Source organism: Microcebus murinus, chromosome 21, assembly GCF_040939455.1.
Source record: "Microcebus murinus isolate Inina chromosome 21, M.murinus_Inina_mat1.0, whole genome shotgun sequence".
Classification (NCBI taxonomy): domain Eukaryota; kingdom Metazoa; phylum Chordata; class Mammalia; order Primates; family Cheirogaleidae; genus Microcebus; species Microcebus murinus.
The window spans coordinates 9,613,536-9,635,908 of record NC_134124.1 but is presented as its reverse complement, the minus strand read 5'-3'; the positions used below and the strand labels follow the sequence as shown (position 1 = coordinate 9,635,908).

The 22,373-nt window shown below is 46.9% G+C and overlaps 1 protein-coding gene across 2 annotated transcripts; it reads left to right on the top strand.

Moving 5' to 3' along the window:
- The first annotated feature begins 193 nt into the window (after positions 1–193).
- On the top strand, positions 194–12,989 carry GNPDA1 (glucosamine-6-phosphate deaminase 1). Of its 2 annotated transcripts, none has more exons than XM_012749090.3 (7): positions 194–345; positions 1,253–1,382; positions 4,963–5,064; positions 6,653–6,835; positions 7,862–8,046; positions 9,874–10,048; positions 10,722–12,989. In XM_012749090.3, the coding sequence occupies exons 2-7, from the start codon at positions 1,259–1,261 to the stop codon at positions 10,820–10,822; spliced, it is 870 nt and encodes a 289-aa protein (XP_012604544.1). In that variant the 5' UTR covers positions 194–345; positions 1,253–1,258; the 3' UTR covers positions 10,823–12,989. The 2 variants fall into 2 exon arrangements, with proteins under 2 accessions (XP_012604544.1, XP_012604545.1); XM_012749091.3 differs by lacking the exon at positions 194–345 and adding an exon at positions 928–946.
- The last annotated feature ends 9,384 nt before the right edge of the window (positions 12,990–22,373 follow it).

Sequence of the window (22,373 nt, the reverse complement as noted above, 5' to 3'; positions counted from 1 at the left end):
AGGAAGCATTTCTGCTCTCCGGCCCCCAGCCCAACCCCCGCCCTACAATCCCGCCCGCCGGGGGCCAGAGGGCTGCCTCCCTCCCTCACGAGACCCGCGCAGCCGGGCTGCAACCCCGCCGGCCACGGGGGGTGTTTCCAGGCTCCCCTGCAGGCCTGCCCGCCCCCAGGCCGCGACGAGACGGCGGGCGGGCGGGCGACACGCGGTGCCGGGCGGAGCCGGTCCCGGCCCGCGGCCCTGCTGAGTCAGCCCGGCGGGCGGCGCGCGCCACCGCGTGACCCGCGCCCACGTGACCCGCGCCGGGCCGCCCGCGCCGTCGCCACAGCAGCCGCGGGAGGCGTCCGCGTAAGTGGGGAGCGGGCTGGGGGGACCCTCCCCGCGGGTGGGGAGGCGCTGCCCCCGTCCTCCGACACCCCGGGGCCGGGGCCGGGGCCGGGCCCTGGGCGAGCCGCTCTCACGCCTTTCCCGGGCGGGCCCGCAGGGGCGATGGGACGGTAATCGGGGTGAGGGAAACGCGGCACCCCGCCGACGGCCGCGCCGGCCCCTCCGCCTGGGCCTTCCCGCTCCGGCGGACCGCAGCGCTGGGGGAGCAGACGCCCCCCTCCCGGAGCGGTTGCCTTTACCCCGTTGTGCTTTGGGGGAAACTGAGGACCCTCAAGGCAAGGCAGGCCGGTGGGTGCACTCCTCCGCTAGTACTCACCGGGCACACACCTCCCAGCCAAAGCCTGCATCGCGCCGCCTCTTCTAGTGGCCCAGGACCATCCCACGACCCCTCTGCTTGAGGAGGAGTCCGGGGGCAGGGTGTCCAGCCCGGGGGAGGCAGGGGTGTGGGAAATTGGGGCCGAGTGGAGCTGCAGGACAATGATAACAGCCAACGGGTCGAGTATTAACTGTGTGGTGTACACGCATTCTGTCATTTAGTATCCCCCATCGTGAAATCTGCCAGGTAGGTACTATGGTCCCCATTTTTACGTGGGAGGAAGGAGGGTCTGAGAAGCTGCTGCTGAGAGGAGCTGAGATTAGAACCCAGGTCCGTCCCGCGGTAGCGCCTCCTGGCGGCCGGTGCGTGGCGGAGGCGGTTGGCCTAGCCTGTTGCTCTGTGCGCTGAAAGGGACTTTTCCTGGCTGGAACAGCTTGGGAAGGGGGTTTGTTGCCGGGCGAGAGGGGCGTCTCCCACCCCCTCAGCCACCTCCATCCCCATCTCTGCCCTTTGCAATCGATTCCTATTGTCATGCCCTCTGCCCCGCTGCAGGACAAGATGAAGCTCATCATCCTGGACGACTATTCTCAGGCCAGCGAGTGGGCGGCCAAATACATCAGGAACCGCATCATCCAGTTTAACCCAGGGCCAGACAAGTACTTCACCCTGGGGCTCCCCACTGGTGCGTTGTTGGGTGGAGGGAGTGGGCACCGGGGGCTTTTAAGGGGCCAGGTACCGGGACTCACTCAGCCAGGGGACGTCGCGGAGGGCTCTGAGGTCGTGTTGCCATGAGAGAACACCTCCAACTGCCCCCTTCGCCTACAAAACGGAGGACTCAGCTTCCTCTGTGGGTGGGTTTGGTTGCTGCCTGCTCTTGCTGAATCCTGGAGCAGGAGGGATCTTGGTTAGGGAGGAGGAACTTGGTTTTCGAGCTACATCCTAAGTCAGCCCTGTCAGTCAGGGTTCCTTAACAGAATTAAGTCCCCATGCCTTAAGGCATCCATTTTATGTAATGAATCGATTCCCCTTGCGTGCATCTAGAAGGTACTAGCTAAGCACTATCCTTGGGAGAACTGAGAAGATAGTCATTCAGATAATTTTCTGTAAGGCTTAATTAAACACTGAACTGAAATAAGAAAGTTCCAGTGTCTTTTGGAAAAAGTCAGAATGTTGCCTATTCAGGAAGATATTTTGACTCCAGTTCCTCAAGGCAAATGTCTTATTTCTTTCAGAAATGGGTGGATTTGCCCAAATGGCGCCATACCTGACCCATCCACTAGAGTGGGGGAGTCATCAAATTTTTTCTTTAAATGACCAAATAGTAAATATTTTAGGTTTCACTGGCCATATGATCTCCATTGCAGTGACTTAACTCTGCCGTTGTAGTGTGAAAGCAGCTACAGACAACATATAAATGAATGAGTGTGGCCATATGCCAATAAAACTGTGTGTATGGACACTGAATTTGAATTTATATAATTTTCACATGTTACAAAACATTCTTCTTTGACTTTTGAAAATGATTTAAAAATGTAAAAACCATTCTTAACTCATACACTTTACAAAAACAGGCAGCAGGTCAGATTTGGCCTGTGGGCTGAAGTTTGCACTGGAGGTTTGCAGGAGCAGCATCCACCTGTACCTGTGAAACCGCAGCCTCGGGCCCTGTGGGTGCTGTGCTCACATCCTAACTGTGGCCCCACCCAACCTCTGCTTGGGTCAGACTCTGGGCTTTGCTGAAACCCCTGCCTAGTTCCCATCATTGCAGAATCAGATCCAAGCTCTTCAGAGTAGCATTCAAGACTCTCCAAGACCTGGCCTTGCCCTGCCTGTCATGCTTGAACCAGCATACAGTTTCCATACGGGTTCCTTGGAACATTCCTTCTGTTAGATGCAGCACCAGTCAGGCTTCTGGGTTGAAACCACAGAAACCAACTCCAGCTAAATTAAGCAGAAAAGGAGCTTGTTGGCTAGATATTGGGGGAGCTCACAGAATGGATGGGAAGGCTAGAGGTCTGCAGAATGGCAGGAGTGGGGAAGCTGTGTGGCTCAGGCATGGCTAAGGCCATGTCACAGGGACTGATTACTTTGGGTGGGGTAGGGGGAGCTGCCACTGTCACTCATTCAGCAGATATTTATTGAATCTCCTCTGTATGCAAAGCTATTCTAGGCTCTGGGGATACAGTAATGAACAAAAAGGATATGAATTCCTACCTTCCTGACATTTAAATTACAGTGGGAGAGACAGATAACAAATAAGTTAATTAGCAAAATATAGAGTATGTCAGATGGTGATAAGAGGGAAAGAGAAAAGTGAAGCAGGAAAGAAGACTAGGGGATGTCCAGGTGCAGGGGTAGGGGGTTGCAGTGTTGGATATGGTGGCAGGGAAGGGCTCTCTGAGAAAGTAGAATTTGAGGAGAGGCCTGAAGGGGTGAGAGTTAGCCATGCAGATACTCAAAGACCATCTCTGGTAGAGGGGAAAGCATGTGCAAAGGCCCTGAGGTCGAAGTGCCTGGAGCAATCAGGGAGAGGTAGCCAGGGACCAAGTTATGTGGAGCCTTTGTAAGGACTGGTTATTACTGAAGGTGAAATGAGATGCCATTGGGGGGGTTTTTAAAAAGGAGTAACACAATCTGATTTGGATGGGGTTTTTGCCTTCCAACCTTTTTGTTTTAAAAAATTGCAAATACTCAGAAAAGTTGAAAAACCAGTGCAGTATCAGTCACCTAACTTCCCCAATTGTTAACATTTTGCCACATTTGCATTTCTCTTTCTCTGGCTCATGTTTCATGTTCTCTGTCAACACGTTTTTTTCTGATCTATTTGAAATTAAGTTTCATATATCCTGACACTTTAAACCCTTCAGCATGTATCTCCTGGGATTAAGAATATTCTCTTACATAGTTATGATGCCATTATCATGCCTAAGAAAATGAAAAATCATCCTATATCATCTAATATACAAACTGTATTCAAAATTTTTTCCTAATTGTCCACATTTATCTTTTTTGGGTGTTTTTTTTTTGAGTCTTGCTCTGCCACCCAGGCTAGAGTGCAGTGGCATCATCATAGCTCACAGCAATCTCAAACTCATGGGCTCAAGTGATCCTCCTGCCTCAGCTTCCCGCTGGGACTATAGACATGTGCCACCATGCCCGGCTAATTTTTTTATTTTTAGTAGAGACAGGGGTCTCTGTCTTGCTTAGGCTGATCTCGAACTCCTGACCACAAGCAGTCTTCCCACCTCAGCCTTCTAGAGTGTTAGGATTACAGGCATGAGCCACTGTGCTTGGCTGGGTATTATCTTTTATAGTTTTTTTTTTTAATTAATCGGTGTCCAGGCCAGGCACGGTGGCTCACACCTGTAATCCTAGCACTCTGGGAGGCTGAGGCGGGCAGATCGCTCAAGGTCAGGAGTTCGAAATCAGCCTGAGCAAGAGCGAGATCCTGTCTCTACTAAAATAGAAAGAAATTAATTGGACAACTAAATATAGAAAAAAAATGAGCAGGACATGGCACATTTCTGTAGTCCCAGCTACTCGGGAGGCTGAGGCAGGAGGATCACTTGAGCCAGGAGTTTGAGGTTGCTGTGAGCTAGGCTGACGCCATGGCATTCTAGCCTGGGCAGCAGAGTGAGACTCTGTCTCAAAAAAAAAAAAAAATCGGTGTCCAGTCAGGGTTCATGCATCTTTATTCTTGATATACAGTGTCCTCCTGCCTTTTATTATGTGTGTGTTTTATGACTTTTTTTTTAGGTAAACTTCTTTGTTATATAACCAATAATCTTAAATCTTAGAACATTACCATTTTAACAGGTCACCTTTTAGTCTTTATGTGCAGTTTTCACATAGTTTTATTCAATATGTTTAAAATGTAGTTAACATTGGAGACATTTTAGCTACTGTGTCTTGCTCCTCTGCATCCTTATCTCATGGCCCTTTCCTCGCACGTAGTAGTTGTTCAGGGAGCATCATGTCAGTCGTTAAGTCTGACGTTCACTCGGGTGTTAATCAGAGTGATTTCAATCATCAGTGTGCTGGGCACTGGGCAGTCAATAAGGCAGACACAGCCCTGCCCTCCTGCAGCTTGCAGTCTAGTGGGGAAAGCAGCACTAAACAAGCAGTTAATGGATGGATGGCAGTTAGGATTGGAGCACTGGGTAGGACTTCACATCTGGCAGGTCTTGTAGAGCAGCCCTGATTCACTTGTGTGTGCCGCCTGGGCATGCAGGAGCTGGGGGCTGACGGGGCCTCTCTTGCAGGGAGCACCCCCCTTGGCTGCTATAAGAAGCTGATTGAATACTACAAGAATGGGGACCTGTCCTTTAAATATGTGAAGACCTTCAACATGGACGAGTATGTGGGTGAGTCTTCCCTGACTGCAGGAGAATCAGGCTGTTCTCACTGGTCCAGCCCTGGAGAGGGATGGTGTTTGGTTATAAGCTCGGTTATCAGTACCTATCTCTTTCAGGCTGTGGTTCACTCAGCTGTAAAATGGGGCAAATAAAGCTGCCCTTTTAGGTTGTAAGCATTAAATGATATAATTCATATAGAAATTTCTTATATATAACACTTAATAAATATTAGTGTATATTTTCCCCCTCCGCCAGCTCCTCAACTCCATGCCATTTGTTTCTGGAACAAATGATTGCAGATGGGATCCTGGCTGGGGCGTGTCCCCAGGGTCCATATCTGGACTTTCTCTCCAGGGTGCATCCTCCAGCTCCCCTTTCTGCCTTGGAGGGGAGCTGAGACTGGTGTTCGTTCTGCTGCTGAAAAGCTATATACCTTTATCACCCCCCCTTCCCCCCAGTCATTTTGTAATGGCTTCACTTTAAGCACTTTTTAAAAAAAAATTGTGGTAAAATACACATAACATGAAATTTACCATCTTAACCACTTTTATATGTACAGTTCAGTAGTGTTAAGTACCTTCACATTGGTGTGCAACCAATTTCTAGAACACTTTTCACATTGTAAAACTGAGACTCTATACCCATTAAACAACAACTTCCCATTTCCCCCTTTCCCCAGCCCCGGAAACCACCGTTTTACTTTCTGTTTCTATGAATTTGACTACTCATATAAGTAGAATCATAAAGTATTTGTCTTTTTGTAACTGGCTTCTTTCACTTGGCAAAATGTTCTCAAAGTTCACCCATGTTATAGCATCTGAATCTCCCTCCTTTTTAAGGCTGACTTTAAATATTCTAATATTCTTTTTTTTTTTTTTTGAGTTATATGTCTTTTTAAAAAAAATATTCTAATAGGATTAGGGGTACAAGTTGAATTCCGTGACATGTATATGTTGTGTAGTGGTGGAGTCTGGGCTTTTGGTGTACCCATCATGAGAGTGGTGTCCATTGTACCCCGTAGATAATTTTTTATTCCTCAACTTTAAATATTCTTAATGTTTAACATTAAACATTATATATTTTCTTTAAACATTCTTTTCCTTCCTGGCTAAAAAAAAAAAAAAAAATTTTGGGAAGCCTGGAGGTCATTCTCTCCAACCACCTGGTATTCAAGTTGGGATTCAGGCTGATCAGGGTAACGGGGTGGATGGTGGGGGGAGGGGTGTGCTTGCTTTCTTTCCAGATGGGCCCGCCCTACCCCAGTGGCCAGGCCACTGCCAGAGGCCCAGAGCATCCCCAACCTCTGGCTTATGGTCATTCCCTTGTGAAAAGGAGATCAGAATGTGGGGATTTCCCAGGCCTCTGGTGTGTAACTACTCCAGCCCAGCCCTGTGGTCACAGATGGTGGCAGTGGGTGGGTAGACACTTACGCACTCCAGCTTAGCCTGTTCCAAGTGGCTGGAGGTCAGAGGACTGGTGTCCAAGGCTCCCTGATGGGCAGTGCAATCCCTGAAGTCTCTGCAGGTCAGGATGGTGTCCTGGCATCGTCCTTTGGAGGAGGGCTCTGGCTCAGCCTGAGTGTCCCATGTCCCCATAGGCCTTCCTCGAGAACACCCAGAGAGTTACCACTCCTTCATGTGGAACAACTTCTTCAAGCACATTGACATCCACCCGGAAAACACCCACATTCTGGACGGGAATGCAGCTGACCTACAGGCTGAATGTGATGCCTTTGAAGAGAAGATCAAGGCTGCAGGCGGGATCGAGCTATTTGTTGGAGGTGAGTATGGGAAGGAGGACCAGCTGTCATCCCTGTCTCCAAACAGCATCCTCTGTTTGCTAGTGACAGTAGGGCCACTCACCGCTATGCTATGTGGAGGCAGGGAAGGCATGGAGAAAGCGGGAGCCCTAGGTCCCTGCCCTGGCTCTGCTACTCAGGAGCTGGGTTATCGTGGAGATCGCCTATTCCTGCATTTGATGCGTTGTCTGTAAATTGAGAGGTTTGGTTTTGGACTCTGAGAATCTCTGTACTCCCCAGTCTTGAGATTTTATGGGTCAGTCATGGAACTTATCTAAACATTTAAAGTCATGGACTCATGTAGTTTCAGAAGATTCCACACAGCCTCTGCATGCTATATAGATAGCCAGTTGAACCCCAGAGAAGTTATGTGATTCACTCAAAGGCAGCCGGCTGGGAGCAGTGGCGAGAAAGTGGGATCCTCAGGTGTCTGCCTCTCAGATCAGTGCTCTTGTTCCTACTTTGGGCTGCCCTTTTATGTGTCCATCTGTTGCCACCTCTGGCGTCCCCCACAGGGGCGTAAAGTTGGGCTGCCTTTTACCACTCTAGATTTAACTCTTCGGTACCTCAAGGTGGGGAAGAGGAGAGCAGGAGCTCTCATGTTCTGAGATTTTTAAAGCTTGGAAGCCCCTGTCTGGGTCCTGTGTGTGTTTTATTTGCTGCAACTCTGTCCCAGCAGTAGGACCCCCCAGACTACAGGCAGGAGAGACATAGAAGTTACACTTTCCTGACAATCTGGGGAGGCAGAAACTATTGGGAGTGCTCCTTTCTTAGGTTTTTGAGGGTGATGGCAAGTCCGCAGTGTCTCTGCGTGCCTCAGAAGTGGCTGGGGATGGGGTGGGTCACATGCTTCCTTAAGGCATACCTGCCCAGGGCTGCAGTGGGAAAAGAGATATGGTTTTCAAGGATTTGTTTTTTCCAGATCCTAGTTAGGGAAGGAGAGATGGTACATCCTTGAAATCTTGGATCCCCAGCACTCACCACACTGCCCTGGCTCTCTCCCTGTAGGAATTGGCCCCGATGGACACATAGCCTTCAATGAGCCGGGCTCCAGTCTGGTGTCCAGGACCCGTGTGAAGACGCTGGCCATGGACACCATCCTGGCCAACGCCAGGTTCTTTGATGGAAAGCTCGCCAACGTGCCCACCATGGCCTTGACGGTGGGCGTGGGCACTGTCATGGATGCTAGAGAGGTAAGGGCGCAAGGGGTCCACCAGCCTTGGCATCTTTTTGTTGTTAACTATAACTATGAAGGTGCCACCTGAATCCATTCTTAAGATGAAGACATTATAAAAAAAAGCTAAAATCCCAGCTGACCCTGTCACCGTTCTTTCCTCTCTAGAGGTAACCATTGTTCCCAGCGTGAGGCAAATCCTTTGAGCACTTTTTCCCTGCCTTTGACCAACCGCCCAGGGGCTGCAGGCTCCCTCGTCCCTGCTCTTGTGCCCCTTTGTGCCGCTCCCAGGCAGAGAGGAGCCAGTACCACTAATGTCTGAATCTGAATTTGGACCTGCCCAGGTACTGAGAGAGGGACTTTCTTGTTCCCTGTTGGTGGAGGTCATTGTTTGAAGGGAGGTCAGGGATGTGTGTGGTTATAACCCTATGATCAGAGATTAATAAATATGACAAAGTGTGATTAAAATATAAAGTGTCTCAAACTGAATTTAGTGAGTTTTTCCCCTAAAAAATTTGGTATCATTTGAACTTGAATTTACTGCAGTTCTAATTTCCTTACTGTCTTTCATTAGAATTTAAGAAGCATTTTCTCTTTCTTTCTTTTTTTTTTTTTGAGACAGAGTCTTGCTTTGTTGCTTAGGCTAGAGTGAGTGCCGTGACGTCAGCCTAGCTCACAGCAACCTCAAACTCTTGGGCTCAAGCAATCCTTCTGCCTCAGCCTCCCGAGTAGCTGGGACTACAAGCATGCGCCACCATGCCCGGCTAATTTTTTTCTCTATATATTAGTTGGCCAATTAATTTCTTTTTATTTATAGTAGAGACGGGGTCTCGCTCTTGCTCAGGCTGGTTTTGAACTCTTGACCTTGAGCAATCCGCCCGCCTCGGCCTCCCAGAGTGCTAGGATTATAGGCGTGAGCCACTGTGCCCAGCCTAGAGCTGAGTTTTTTTGTTTTTTGTTTTTTTTTTGAGACAGAGTCTCACTCTGTTGCCGGGGCTAGAGTGCTGTGGCATCAGCCTAGCTCACAGCAACCTCAAATTCCTGGGCTCAAGCAATCCTTCTGCCTCAGCCTCCCGAGTAGCTGGGACTACAGGCACATGCCACCATGCCTGGCTAATTTTTTCTATATATTTTTAGTTGACCGATTAATTTCTTTCTATTTTTAGTAGAGATGGGGGTCTTGCTCTTAGGTTGGTTTCGAACTCCTGACCTTGAGCGATCCTCCTGCCTGACCTTCCCAGAGTGCTAGGATTATAGGCGTGAGCCACCACACCTGCCTAGAGCTGAGTTCTTTAGGATCCCTTATGCTATTGATATTTTTTAACTGTTAAGTGGAGTCTGTACCTTTCTTTTATACAAACAAAAAGCATCACCCCCCAAGTCACGTTAGTTAGTAGGTTTACTGCTCAGAACTGAAAGTGACTGTATTAAGGGACAGCCTTTCTGGGATTGAGTCGTAGGGGCCCCACAGATAATTCCCACCATTGCTTCCAGAGCCACTCTGTGGGTGGTGCAGATTGGGACCTCTCTTTCACAGACTGAAAAGTCACCCAGCTGTTGGGGTAAGAGGTGTGTGCCTTTGCATGGCATGTCTGATCACAGGGCACCTTCACAGTCATCATCAGAGATGCCTGGAAGCCCTGTCAGGTGGTGGTCAGGAGCATGGACTGTGGGGTCACAACCCTGGGCAAGTGACTTAAGCCCCTGGAGCCCCATTTCCTTCCTCAGGTTATTTGGGTGGGTGGGGCACTGATCGTGGAGTATGTTGCATAGCAACTACTTACAGCCATTTGGTACAGCTGGCCTCCTCCTCCCCTCCATCACGGGCTTGTTTTCTGATCCCCAGGTGATGATCCTCATCACAGGTGCTCACAAGGCGTTTGCTCTGTACAAGGCCATCGAGGAGGGAGTGAACCACATGTGGACCGTGTCTGCCTTCCAGCAGCATCCCTGCACTGTGTTCGTGTGTGACGAGGATGCCACCTTGGAGCTGAAAGTGAAGACTGTCAAGTATTTCAAAGGTGAGGGGGGTGGCTCTGGGAGGAGGTGCTTAAGTTCAGGGTGTGCCAGGAGTGAGGAGAGGATCTAGCTTTCATCCTCTGGCCATTTTTATTGACAGTAAAAAATGATCTTAATAAAAATCACAGTATACAGCCATTTCTCTTCCACCCATAACTGCAAGGGTCCATTTTTGGAGATCTGTTTGCTCTGAGGAGGAAAGAAAAATGCAAAGTTGTAGTCCAAGGGCTATGCAGTGATGTCCTTGCAGGGGTGTTGAGCTTCAGGTTTTCTCCTTCCAGTCTCATACAGGCCTTTACCCTGTACTCGAAGAGCTGAACTAGTTATGACGATCTTCTCTTTTACTTTAAAAGGCTATGTACTGGTTTAAGCAGACTTAGGTGAAGATCCTCCTTTACTAAGCAGGTAAATTAGGAATTTGTTTTTTGCTGAAAAGATTAACCTTTAAATAGCCAACTCCCATAGTGATTGAATTTACAAAAGTTCCATGAACTCTAGCACAGAGAATAACAAATTATTTTCCTACCCTTGGGGTGTTTATCATTTGGGAATCACAGAGGAAAGATAGAAGTGTCACTTCAAGGACAAAATTTGAGAGCTCCTGGATGTTGTTGTTGATGATGGTGGAACTCTTGCTTCTACTTGCATTAACTATTTGTTTTTAATTTTTTGTAGGTTTAATGCTTGTTCATAACAAGTTGGTGGACCCCTTGTACAGTATCAAAGAGAAAGAAATTGAGAAAAGCCAGTCTTCTAAGAAACCATACAGCGACTAGCCTGTGCTGGGGCCTACTATCAAGTACCTCATTGGGACAGGCAGGTCTTTCTGGAAATCGTCTTTAGGAGAACAGAATTGTATTTCTTTAATCCAGTATGGTTACGTCAGATAAGTGGATGAAACCTATTGTTCTTGGCTTTCAGGCTAGGAGCCTAGTCATGAGGTTTAGCTACAGGGAGAATAATTATAACTTAATCAGGAAAAAAAAAAAAATCTCTGAAAAATGTATAGCATCATTTTGATGTCTACCAAACCCAGGTTAGGAGTTTTTAACTTTTTGTTATGCCTCAGCCACTGTTGATATGTACAACACACTCCCGTCATAAATTCCTATCCTTATGTGCACCGATTCTCAAGTGGGAGGGAATTAGGGGTTTGTGTGTATTGAACACAGCCTCTCTGGAGAGTCTTGGCAGCTCCTCTATATGGGCCTGCCCCTATTTGAGAATCATTGTTCCAGATTAAGGCACAAGCTCTCTCAGTGCAAGGAAGCAGTCTCTGTTCGGTAACAAGTGCTGTGGAAGACAGTATCCTTGCAGCTGGCCCTTCCATGAACTGGGAGGACTCCTTGGGGGAAGGATCTGGGTGGGTGGGGCCAAAGAGGTGGCTTTTGCTGATAAACTCCAGGGGCCCAGCCACGTCAAACTTCTCTCCCTCAGGGACCCCCCGGCACCAAGAGGGGGAAGGCGGAAGCCCTTTTCCCACCAGAGCCCTATGTTTTTGTCAGAGGTCTCACTGTGGCTCCTCTCTTGTATACTCATTAGTAAGGAGGTGGCCCGCTGGGTCAGTAGACACTGCCACGACTTCAGTGTTGCGTGTAGCCGGAGTGACGTGAGTTCCGTTGCAACACACAAATGTCATGCTCTCCTGCTTCCCTAAGAGCTGAGTGCCAAGACAACATACCGAATGCTTCTAATACTGTTCCCCCACTTAAAACACCCTGCTCTTCTAGCCCTCTTGGGTTCACATGGTGTGGCCTGATGCTCTCAGAGCATCAGGAAATACAACCCTTTTGCCCATTTCTCCTTCACCCCTGGCTCCCAAGATGGTTTGTTGCTCCGCCTTCCTTTTACTCTTTAAGCCTTGTGGAGTGGATGCTGCTGCCTCCTCCCTGTTCTGGTGCCTGTTTGAAGCTACTGCTGCCTCTAATTCTGGGAGAGACCTTTCAGAGCCTGGCTCAGGCCTCTCTGTAAGTGTTGTGTTTGGTACCAGTGTTTCTTCTTTAGCTTTTGTATGTAATTGTGCTGGTAATCTGTTTTAAGCTAATGGATCAATGGATTTGTTTATAATGTGATATTTTCTATTAAATCCAATATTTTCAAATAAAAATCTGTCATTTGTAAATTTCAACCCCCTAAATTTCAAGTTTTCTGGGCTGATAATTATATATTTTAGAAACGGCTGGTCAGCAAAGCCTCAACATGAGTTGCAGGAAGGTCATAAGCACAGCCAACTATCTATCTATTGATCTCTTCTACAGTCATGACAAATAATCAAAAGATTTTATGAAAATGAAGCACCTATGTGAAAAAGAGCAGGAATGAACAGATGAGCAATAAATTGTGATGTTCTGGCTATACTTGCAATCCAAACAGGAATAGCTGTTAAAAAGAATAAGATGGCTAGGCATGGTGGCTCACACCTATAATCCTAGCACTCTGGGAGGCCGAGAATGGAGGATTGCTCAAGGTCAGGAGTTTAAAACCAGCCTGAGCAAGACCCCATCTCTACTAAAAATAGTAAGAAATTAATTGGACAACTAAAAATATAGAGAAAAAATTAGCCAGGCATGATGGTGCATGCCTGTAGTCCCAGCTACTCGGGAGACTGAGGCAGTAGGATCGCTTGAGCCCAGGCGTTTGAGGTTGCTGTGAGCTAGGCTGACGCCACGACACTCTAAACCAGGCAACAGAGTGAGACTCTGTGTCAAAAAAAACAAAAAGGATTTATGATGAGGGACACAAGAACTGCAAGGTATGGAAAAATACATTTAGGTTTTGTTTTTGTTAAAGTCAATGTAATGGACTATCTGGGGTCAATATAACCAATTAAGGAGGTACAAGTAGAAGTTGGAAGAAGGGTTTAATTTTTTAAACAATTTTGAGATATAATTTGCATGCTGATAAAATGTTATTTTTAAATAAAGTCCAGGGATTTTTATCAGGTTTACAGAGTTGTGCAATTCCTTACCACAATTCCTTGCCAATTCTATCATTCTCAGAAGCTCCCTACTTCAAAAAAACTCTAGCCCCAGGTGACCACTGATCTGCTTTGTGTCTACAGATTTACCTTTTTTGGACATTTCATATAAATGGAATCATAAGGTATGACTTGGTGAACCTGGAACCTTGAAAAGATCTGATCTCTTTTCCAGGTCTGTGTTTGCCTGGTGGCCCAAGGGCAGCGTCCTGCTGTAATCATGCTTATGTGGATCAAGTGGGATGTACACCCCTGTGCTAGCTTGGGCCTCTAATACTACTCAGGGCTCCTTAGAGAAGTGCTAATTATGTTTAGGGTCAGGGATCACAGTGGGTCTGGAATATCTTGTTAATGAAAATAAGGGTGCTTTCCAAAATGTCTGAGGCAGTGTTGAGAGGACAAAACAGTCAGTTAAATGGAGTTCCCACTGGCCAGGTTATGATAAGAAAGTATTAGATATAGCTGATTGAGCTGGGCACAGTAGATCACACCTGCAATGCCAGTACTTTCGAAGGCTGAGGCAAGAGGATTGCTCGAGCCAGGAGTTTGAGGTTGCACTGAGCTATATTTACACCACTGCACTCCAGCCTGGGCAACAAAGCAAGGTCTTGTCTTCAAAACAAAAAAACAACAACAGCTGATTGGAACAAGTTGAATTGGTAAAAAGTTTGGTAATCAAAAAGGGAAAAGAGAGGAAAAGATATTAAGTATACACACAGTTGTATTTCAGGAAGAGTAGTAGGCAGAATGTGTTTAAGGTTTTATCACATTTAGTAAAAAGTGGCAAGAGTGTGGACACCAAGGGGTATCACCTTCCTTCTACTAAGAATGTTTATACTACAGAGATGGATACAAAAGCCTGGCCTACTGTTCCACCACAGCCTGCTCTCTTTCTTCCTTCAGGCCTCTACTCAAATGTCAGGTATCAGATCTCTGACCCTCCTTGCCCTGCTCTATTTTCTCAGAACCATTTATTTACCATGGGACATGTATTTTGTTTCCCACTAACTGTAAGCTCCATGAAGGCAGACATTGTTAAATATTGCTCTATTCCGCCCCTCTAATAGTGCCTTGATATGTAGAAGGCACTGTTATTTGTTGACTATAAGCCTGATAATTCTCCCAAGAAGAGTGGTCATACACAAAACCAGGGGGAAATAATAGCATATCGTATGATAATGGATTAGCAAATTGGCCCACTGAGGAGTGCAAATTTGATGCTTCTTCCTTGGGAACCAAAAGCCTTACTGTGAAGTGTGCACAAGTTTCCAGTAAGACAGACTGTGAAAGGACTGAGTTATAGAATAATGGGCAAGTACAACAACATAGTAATTCGGACCTCAAGGGGGCCCTTAAGACTAGCTGGCAATCATACTATGTTATTAAATAATCATACCTAGAGTCCACTTAGTCTCCTCTAAGACTAATTCATAAGGTCTCTAACCTCTACACCAGCTTTTCTCTCAGGTGATGACCTCGAGTCAGAAAAGAACACCCATGAGTCTCCGTCACACACACACACACACACACACACACACACACACACACACACACACGTGCCAGCCCCGCTCACCCTCTGCCGTCTTCCTGTTACCTGCTCCTTGGCCGAGCCCTTTGTGCTCTAGATCCCATCCGCTCCTGCCTCCTCGAAGACACTGCTCCCCTCTCTCACCTGCAGCATCCAGCTGTCCACTCCCATCAGCATGCAAAACAAGATTTGAAAACAAGACTCTTTACCCTATCTGCCCCTGCTCCTTACAGCCTCATTTCTCTGCTTCCCTTCATAGCAAAATGTCTGGAGTGCCCTATACCCTGACTACACCCTTCCACTCTCTTTCTTCTTCTGGTACGGTAGCTCCCCCTTCTCCACAGGGGACACGTTCTGGGACCCTCAGTGGATGGCTGAAACCATGGATAGTCCTGAACCCTGTATATACGTACTATGCTTTTCCCTACACGTGCAGACCGATGATTTATAAATAAGGCACAGTAAGAGATGAACAATAATATAACGATTAGAACAATAGACTAATAAAAATTATGTGACTATTATGTGACAAAATGTACTGAACTGTTTTCGGACATTAGTTGACTGCGGGCAACTGAAACCAAGGAAAGGGAAACTGCAGATAAAGGGGAACCGCTTTATTCCTGTTACGCACAGTTACATCTTTTGTAATTGTCTACAGTTCTCGGATAGCCTGTTCTGCACAGTTTTTCTCATTCCCTTTTCAAATCTTTAGGTTTCAGTTTGGGAAGTTTCTCTTAACATATTTTTAAGCTCACTAATTCTTTCCTGGCTGTGTTCAGTCTCCGGACAAGCCCATCAAAGGCATTCATCTCTGTTACGACGTTTTATTTCTAGCACTTTTTGATCCTAGGGGTTTCCATCTCTTGCTTATATTACCTGACTATTCTTTCATGTTGTTCACCTTTTCTATTAGACACCTGAGCACTTTAATCATCATTATTTTATTAATAAATTCACGGTCAGATAACTCCAAAATCTCTGCCACATCTGAGTCTTGTTCTGGTGCTTGCTTTGTCTCACTTTTTTCCCCTTTAGAAGGCCTTGTACTTTACTGTATGCTTATCTGGCCAACAGGCTGTGTGCTGTAGGTGCTGGAGGCTTCAGTTTCCCTGTGTCCTTGTTTTTGTCTCCCCTGTTGTCTTTAGGTTTCCTTAGAAACTCCTTCTTAAAATAGAGTGTCTTGCGGCTCTCTCAGTGGTAATCCATTGTTCTTATCCCGGAGCCCTATTGATGATATAGTATTGGTGAGGGAAAGCATTTTTAATGAGTAAATCTGTTGTCTTTTTTTTTTTTTTTTTTTTTTTTAATGAGAGAGAGTCCCTAGGCTAGGGCCTTCAGAATTTTTTTTCTTTTCTTTTTTTGAGTCTCATCACACTCTGTTGCCCAGGCCAGAGTGCTGTGGCATTAGCCAAGCTCACAGCAACCTCCAACTCCTGGGCTCAAGCAGTCCTCCAGCCTGGCCTCCCAGGGTGTTAGGATTACAGGCATGAGCCACCACGCCAGGCCAAGAAATTTTAGTCTTTTTTTCCCCCTCTTCCTCTTTTGTGAGACAGGAAGGCTGGAGGGAGCTTGAGCCATCCAACTGCCCTTCCCTTAGGTCAGAGAAGGCTCCAGCAAGCATTTTCCCCTGAGGGCAGGACTCTGCCATGGGGAATAGAAAGCTCTGGAGCCACCTTCCTCCTGGATGGATTTTAAAATGTTTTGTTACATCCCCTAACTCCCACTCCACCCCAAAGCACAAGGGGATTTTTCTGCCATCTTCACTGAGAGAACCTAGTGGGGCTTCAAGGTAAAACCCACAAGGTGTGGGGGCTCCGTGGACTCGCTCCCAGTTTTTAACTCTCAAACTAGGTCACAGTCCCCAGCAATTTGTTTAAATCCCAATTACTGTCTCCAGCAGCTTCTGCATTAGGTGAGCTGATCTGTATTTTCTTGTCTCTCGTTTTCTGTGGCGGTGGTTTCCCCTGTGACCTCAGTTCTCCCTCCGGTCAGCCTAAGAAAAGTTGACATGCAGTTTGCTCAGCTTTTTGCTTGTTACGAGGGCGCCTCATTCTTTCTCAAACACACTCCAGATCTTCAGTTCCCCTCCACTGAAACAGCACTTGTCAAAGTCCCCAGTGACCTCAATATTGGTCGCCTAAGTCGATTGTTAAAGCTCAGATTACTTGATCTATTTGCAGCATCTGACACAGTTGATTACTGCTTCCTTCAAACTTGACTTCCAAGACATCTGCTGGTTTTCTTATTTTACTGGCCACTCTCTTGTCTCCTCTGCTGGTTCTTCCTCATCTCCTTGACCTCTTAGTGTATGGAGTGACCCAAACACTTAAGTGACTCAGTCCCTGGACCTTTATCTATATACAACTCACTCCCTTGGTAATCTCATCTAGTCTCATGGCTTTAAATATCATCTGTATGTTGATTCCCGTATTCCCATCTCTAGCCTGAGTGGCTTCCCGGAACTCGAGACTGAATACCCAGCTGCCTCTCTAGCATCCTCACTGGGGTAACTACCAGGCATCCCAAATTTGTCTTTATACAACTAAATGACTGATCTTCACCACAAACCCGTGCTACCTACAAGTTTCTCCATCTCAACTGCTCAGCAAAAATACCTAGAAATCAACCCTGATGCCTCACTTTTTCACACTATATATCCAATCTATCAGCAAAACCTATTAGTTTTACCTTCAAGGTATGCCAGTTCTCAAGATTCCAACTGCTGGCACACCGGTACAAGCCACCTGGACTTCTGAGCTACTGCAGCGGCCTCCTAACTGGTTGATTCCACCCTTGCTCACCCCGTTCCCCAGAACATGGGTCAGATCCTATCACTCCTGTGCTCCAAGCCCTCCAGAGGCTCCCCATCTCGGGGTAGAAGGCAAAGTTCTCACAAGCTCTACATAGTCTACAGCACCACCCACCCACATCCTGTCTCACTCTTACCTCTTTCTCGGTCTGCTTCAGCCCTCACTGGCTGCTGTGCTGTCCCTGGTATCCTCTCACGTGCTACTGTCCTCTTTGCCTGAACTTCTCCCCTCCCGGGTGTTCGAGGGTTCACTCCCACACTGCCAAGCCTTAGTCCAAGTGCAATCTTCATGAAGTCTTCTCCAATCTTTAAAATCCCAATGCTGCCTTGCCTCCCCCTATCTCCCTATTCCTTCCCCCAACTTCTCCCCATAGCACTTATCTTTTTTTTTTTTTTTTTAAGACAGAATCTTACTCTGTTACCCAGGCTAGAGTGAGTGCCATGGCATCAGCCTAGCTCACAGCAACCTCAAACTCCTGGGCTCAAGCAATCCTTCTGCCTCAGCCTCCCAAGTAGCTGGGACTACAGGCATGCACCACCATGCCTTGCTAAGTTTTTTTATATATATATTTTTTAGTTGGCCAATTAATTTCTATTTTTTAGTAGAGACGGGGTCTCACTCTTGCTCAGGCTGGTTTCGAACTCCTGACCTTGAGCGATCCATCTGCCTCAGCCTCCTAGAGTGCTAGGATTACAGGCATGAGCCACCGTGCCCAGCCATAGCACTTATCTTTTGACAAACCAGGTAATTTACGTAGTGTCTGTCTCCTTCCAACAGATTTTAAGTTCCATGGTGTTACAATTCCTTAGTTGTACTTAGGAGCTTCATATATAACTTAATTTCCTCTCTTCAGTGTCTGAGGGTAAGGGAAGGAGTGACACTTTGCTATGCAACAATCGCATAAGATGTCAACTGTGGTTCAAGTACTGTTTAAAGTGGCCTTAAAGTTTCTAGTAATACTGCTGTTCCTTACCTTGCTGGTATCATTAGATAACATTCTGTCTACCAAGGTATAAAACAAACTATAAGGAAACAGTGAAAATTTAAATCCCAGAAATGAAATCTCCTGTAACAAAACAACATACCACGCCTAACAATTTACTGCATTTTTATAACATGGAACTGCTGCCACCTGCTGGTGATAGCATGACAAAGTCAATACTTGGCAGGAGACCCAAATTCCAGTCAAAATTTTGAAATTCCCATTTCACAGCAGGCAGCCATATGAGTAACTTTATGATTCTCCCTCTGCCTCTCATTACTCTTATTTTTTTTTTTTGAGACAAAGTCTCACTTTGTTGCCCAGGCTAAAGTGAGTGCCATGGCGTCAGCCTAGCTCACAGCAACCTCAAACTCCTGGGCTCAAGCCATCCTACTGTCCCAGCCGCCCGAGTAGCTGGGACTACAGGCATGCGCCACCATGCCCGGCTAATTTATATATATATATATTAGTTGGCCAATTAATTTCTTTCTATTTATAGTAGAGACGGGGTCTCGCTCTTGCTCAGGCTGGTTTCGAACTCCTGACCTTGAGCAATTTGCCCACCTTGGCCTCCCAGAATGCTAGGATTAAAGGCGTGAGCCACTGCATCCAGCCCTCTCATTACTCTTGACAGAAATATAAATATTAAGGGACTTCTAATGTAAATTAGAACCTTCTACTACTCAAAAAATGACCTTGCTGGCAAAGCTACAGGCCTGGGAACACGGCTTCTGAGCCTTTCCTGTGTTCGGTTCATCGACAGAAGGGCTGCGTTTCAGAGCCTGACAGAGATCCAGGCCAACCCTCTCCACCAGCGCAGAGCCTCGAGGTCCAGCTGCCTCTCAGAACAGTCTGCTCAACTTGTCTAGTGATTAGTGACTCTTTCATGAAGGTGAGCAGGAAAATGTTTACCACAACAGGTGAACAGCCTAAGATCGTATGCACAGCCAGTGAAACATCCTGACAAACTGATTTAGAGTGAAAAAAGGGCTGGGCGCGGTGGCTCACACCTGTAATCCTAGCACTCTGGGAGGCCGAGGTGGGCAGATTGCTCAAGGTCAGGAGTTCGAGACCAGCCTGCCATAGCACTCTAGCCAGGGCAACAGAGTGAGACTCTGTCTCAAAAATAAATAATAAATAAATAAATAGATCAATCTACAAAAAGGCTGGGAGAGGTGGCTTACGCCTGTAATCCTAGCACTCTGGGAGGCTGAGGTGGGAGGATCGCTCAAGGTCAGAAGTTCCAGACCAGCCTGAGCAAGAGCGAGACCCCATCTCTACTAAAAAAATACAAAGAAATTAATTGGCCAACTAAAAATATATAGAAAAAGTTAGCCGGGCATGGTAGCGCATGCCTGTAGTCCCAGCTACTCAGGAGGTTGAGGCAGAAGGATTGCTTTAGCCCAGGAGCTTGAGGTTGCTGTGAGCTAGGCTGACACCACAGCACTCTAGCCTGGGCAACTCAAAACATAAATAAATAAAAATAAAGAGACACAGCCTCTTAAAATTCCCACCAAAGAGACCCATGAACTTCATGTGTGGGGCGCGGTGTCAACGCCATTACAAGTTGGCGCCTGTTTCCGGCTTTGCCTAAAGCAGCTAACAAGTTCAGCGCAGGCACAATTGTCCGTTGCCCTGTGGTGCGAGAATGCAAACAAAGGGTCCTGATATGGGCTAATGCTTTGGTGGCTCGACAGTTGAGCGGCCTATCGCAGCTTAGGGGTTGTACTTCTGGGGTATATAGCAGCTTGCACGCTGCCGGGCTGGGTCTTCCGCATCATGTAAGTTTAAAGGGAACCCCATTAAAGCACAGTCAGAAGAACTCCTGTTGCCGCGTCTTCCTTGCTGGCGAGGCGGGCGCGACAAGTGGTGCCGAAACCCGAGACCTCCGGGACCTCGTACAACTTTGAAGCACCAGCAGAGACGACCTCGACAAAAGTGAGTTCAGAACTGACGTGTGGGACAGCCAAAACTCCCCTGCTTCCAAAAAATGGGTAATATTCTGCTGCGGCGCTTTTTGTGGCCTATTATCATAAAATGCCTGTATGATAAGACTTCAGGCCCGCGCGTAGCAGCTAGCCAAAGTGCACTGAGTGACTTGCAAGACGCAAGCTCAGAGAGAAGCAGTAAGGGAAGTACCGCGGTAAAAGGTGGAAAAAAGGAATATAGAGCTCAAAAAAGGAAAATGCAGGGAGGGATAGCGCAGCCCGACCTGCAAAGGGAGAGAAAGAAGAAAAGGGAGAGAAAGAAGAAAAGGGAGAGAAAGAAGAAAAGGGAGAGAAAGAAATGTAAAGGTACCAGGAATAAAAATAACAAAGGAAAGGACAAGACAAAAGACACAGTGTTAATGAGATCCAGGGGAGCTATTTGTATTTTTCCACAGGACCAGGACAATCCCATCTGGGTGCCCACGCGGCTAACTAGAACGGTGCGGCAGCCTCCAGAGCAGCATAGAGACCCAGTGGCTACTCCTCCTGACGACAGCATAGATGATCGCGAGGACGGCAGCGGAGCCACGCTAAAAGATCCTGTCAGTGCCTCCCCTGCCAATGCCTGTGACACATAACTCACCAATTTTCCCTCGCTTCTCTTCTACTAATGTTTCCTTGGACACTACGTACATGCCGTTGGACACACAGAGTAGTAATCTAAAAAAAAATAGATCCTTCTCCTTAAAAAAGACTTTGTGTTTTGTGTGGGGTTAACAAAAGCTGCACAGACTTGGCTCCCCTGTCCATTAGTGGCTAAAAATATGGCAAAAAATGCTAGTTTCGCATAAAATCTTAGCGACTCTTTTAAAGGTTCTGTGAGGGTGATTGCGAGAGGGCAAAACGCAACCTTTGCCCCTACACCTGTCTGGGTTTAGCCCCCGTTTATCTAAATAGTATCCACAGAAAAACCCTCTAGTACACATGTAAACTGTTCTTCTAATACATGCAATTATACATTGTGTTAAAATGCCACGTCTCACCCCTCTGCCATTGTTACTTGCTTGCCTAGATACATTCCTGTTCCTGTTAAAGCTCTTAACTCTATAACTTTGTTTCAGTCTTGCAGCCACGGACCATGTGATATTAGCACAAACATTTGCTGCGCTTGAACTGAGACAGTCTGCACAAGTGTAATTGACCATGCTAAAAGGTTAGCCTAGTTTTGGGTTGCACCCGCTCCTACCCCCAGGTATTTTAGCAGACATGGCCTTTATACTCTGAGGGGTCTCTCCCATTGCACCAAATAAGGCATGTCTCCTATCCCACAGCCAGCCTTTGCACACCTCCGAGTTGTGCTCATTGCACAAAAATAAGTAGTTGCTAATAAAAGTGAGGCTCTGCAACCTTAATCACACAGTCAAAAAATGGTGCTAAACAATTGCTCAGCTCTCATTAAATTAATAAAACAGGGGGAGATGTGGGGCGCGGTGTCAACGCCATTACAAGTTGGCGCCTGTTTCCGGCTTTGCCTAGAGCAGCTAACAAGTTCAGCGCACGCATAATTGTCGGTTGCCCTGTGGCGCGAGAATGCAAACAAAGGGTCCTGATATGGGCTAATGCTTTAGTGGCTCGACAGTTGAGCGGCCTATCGCAGCTTAGGGGTTGTACTTCTGGGGTTTATAGCAGCCTGCGCGCTGCTGGGCTGGGTCTTTCGCATCATGTAAGTCTAAAGGGAACCCCATTAAAGCACGGTCAGAAGAACTCCTGTTGCCGCGTCTTCCTTGCTGGCGAGGCGGGCGCGACATTCATGTCAATTTATGGTAAATCTGAGTTCACTTGTAAAAAAGGCTTTCATGGAATAAGCTAGGTACAAAACTCTTTATCATATCCTTTTTTGACACAGCAACTTTCCACAAACCCAGGTTTCAGAGGGCATTCAGGCAGTTACCCAAATCTTTCATTTACTCAGAGAAAAAAGTACTCTATCAAAACTATACCATCTTAAAATTCGCTCATAACTCATGCCTCAAAAATAAGATTTTACAAGCCCTACTGTCTTTGCTATAATTGGGGGATGAAGACATTGTACCTAAGGA

Excerpts from the sequence above, each read along its gene's own strand:
- GNPDA1 (XM_012749090.3), top strand. The coding sequence starts at position 1,259 with ATGAAGCTCATCATCCTGGACGACTATTCTCAGGCCAGCGAGTGGGCG. Across the intron at positions 1,383-4,962 it reads CACCCTGGGGCTCCCCACTG|GGAGCACCCCCCTTGGCTGC; the intron begins GTGCGTTGTTGG and ends CCTCTCTTGCAG. Across the intron at positions 6,836-7,861 it reads GATCGAGCTATTTGTTGGAG|GAATTGGCCCCGATGGACAC; the intron begins GTGAGTATGGGA and ends CTCTCCCTGTAG.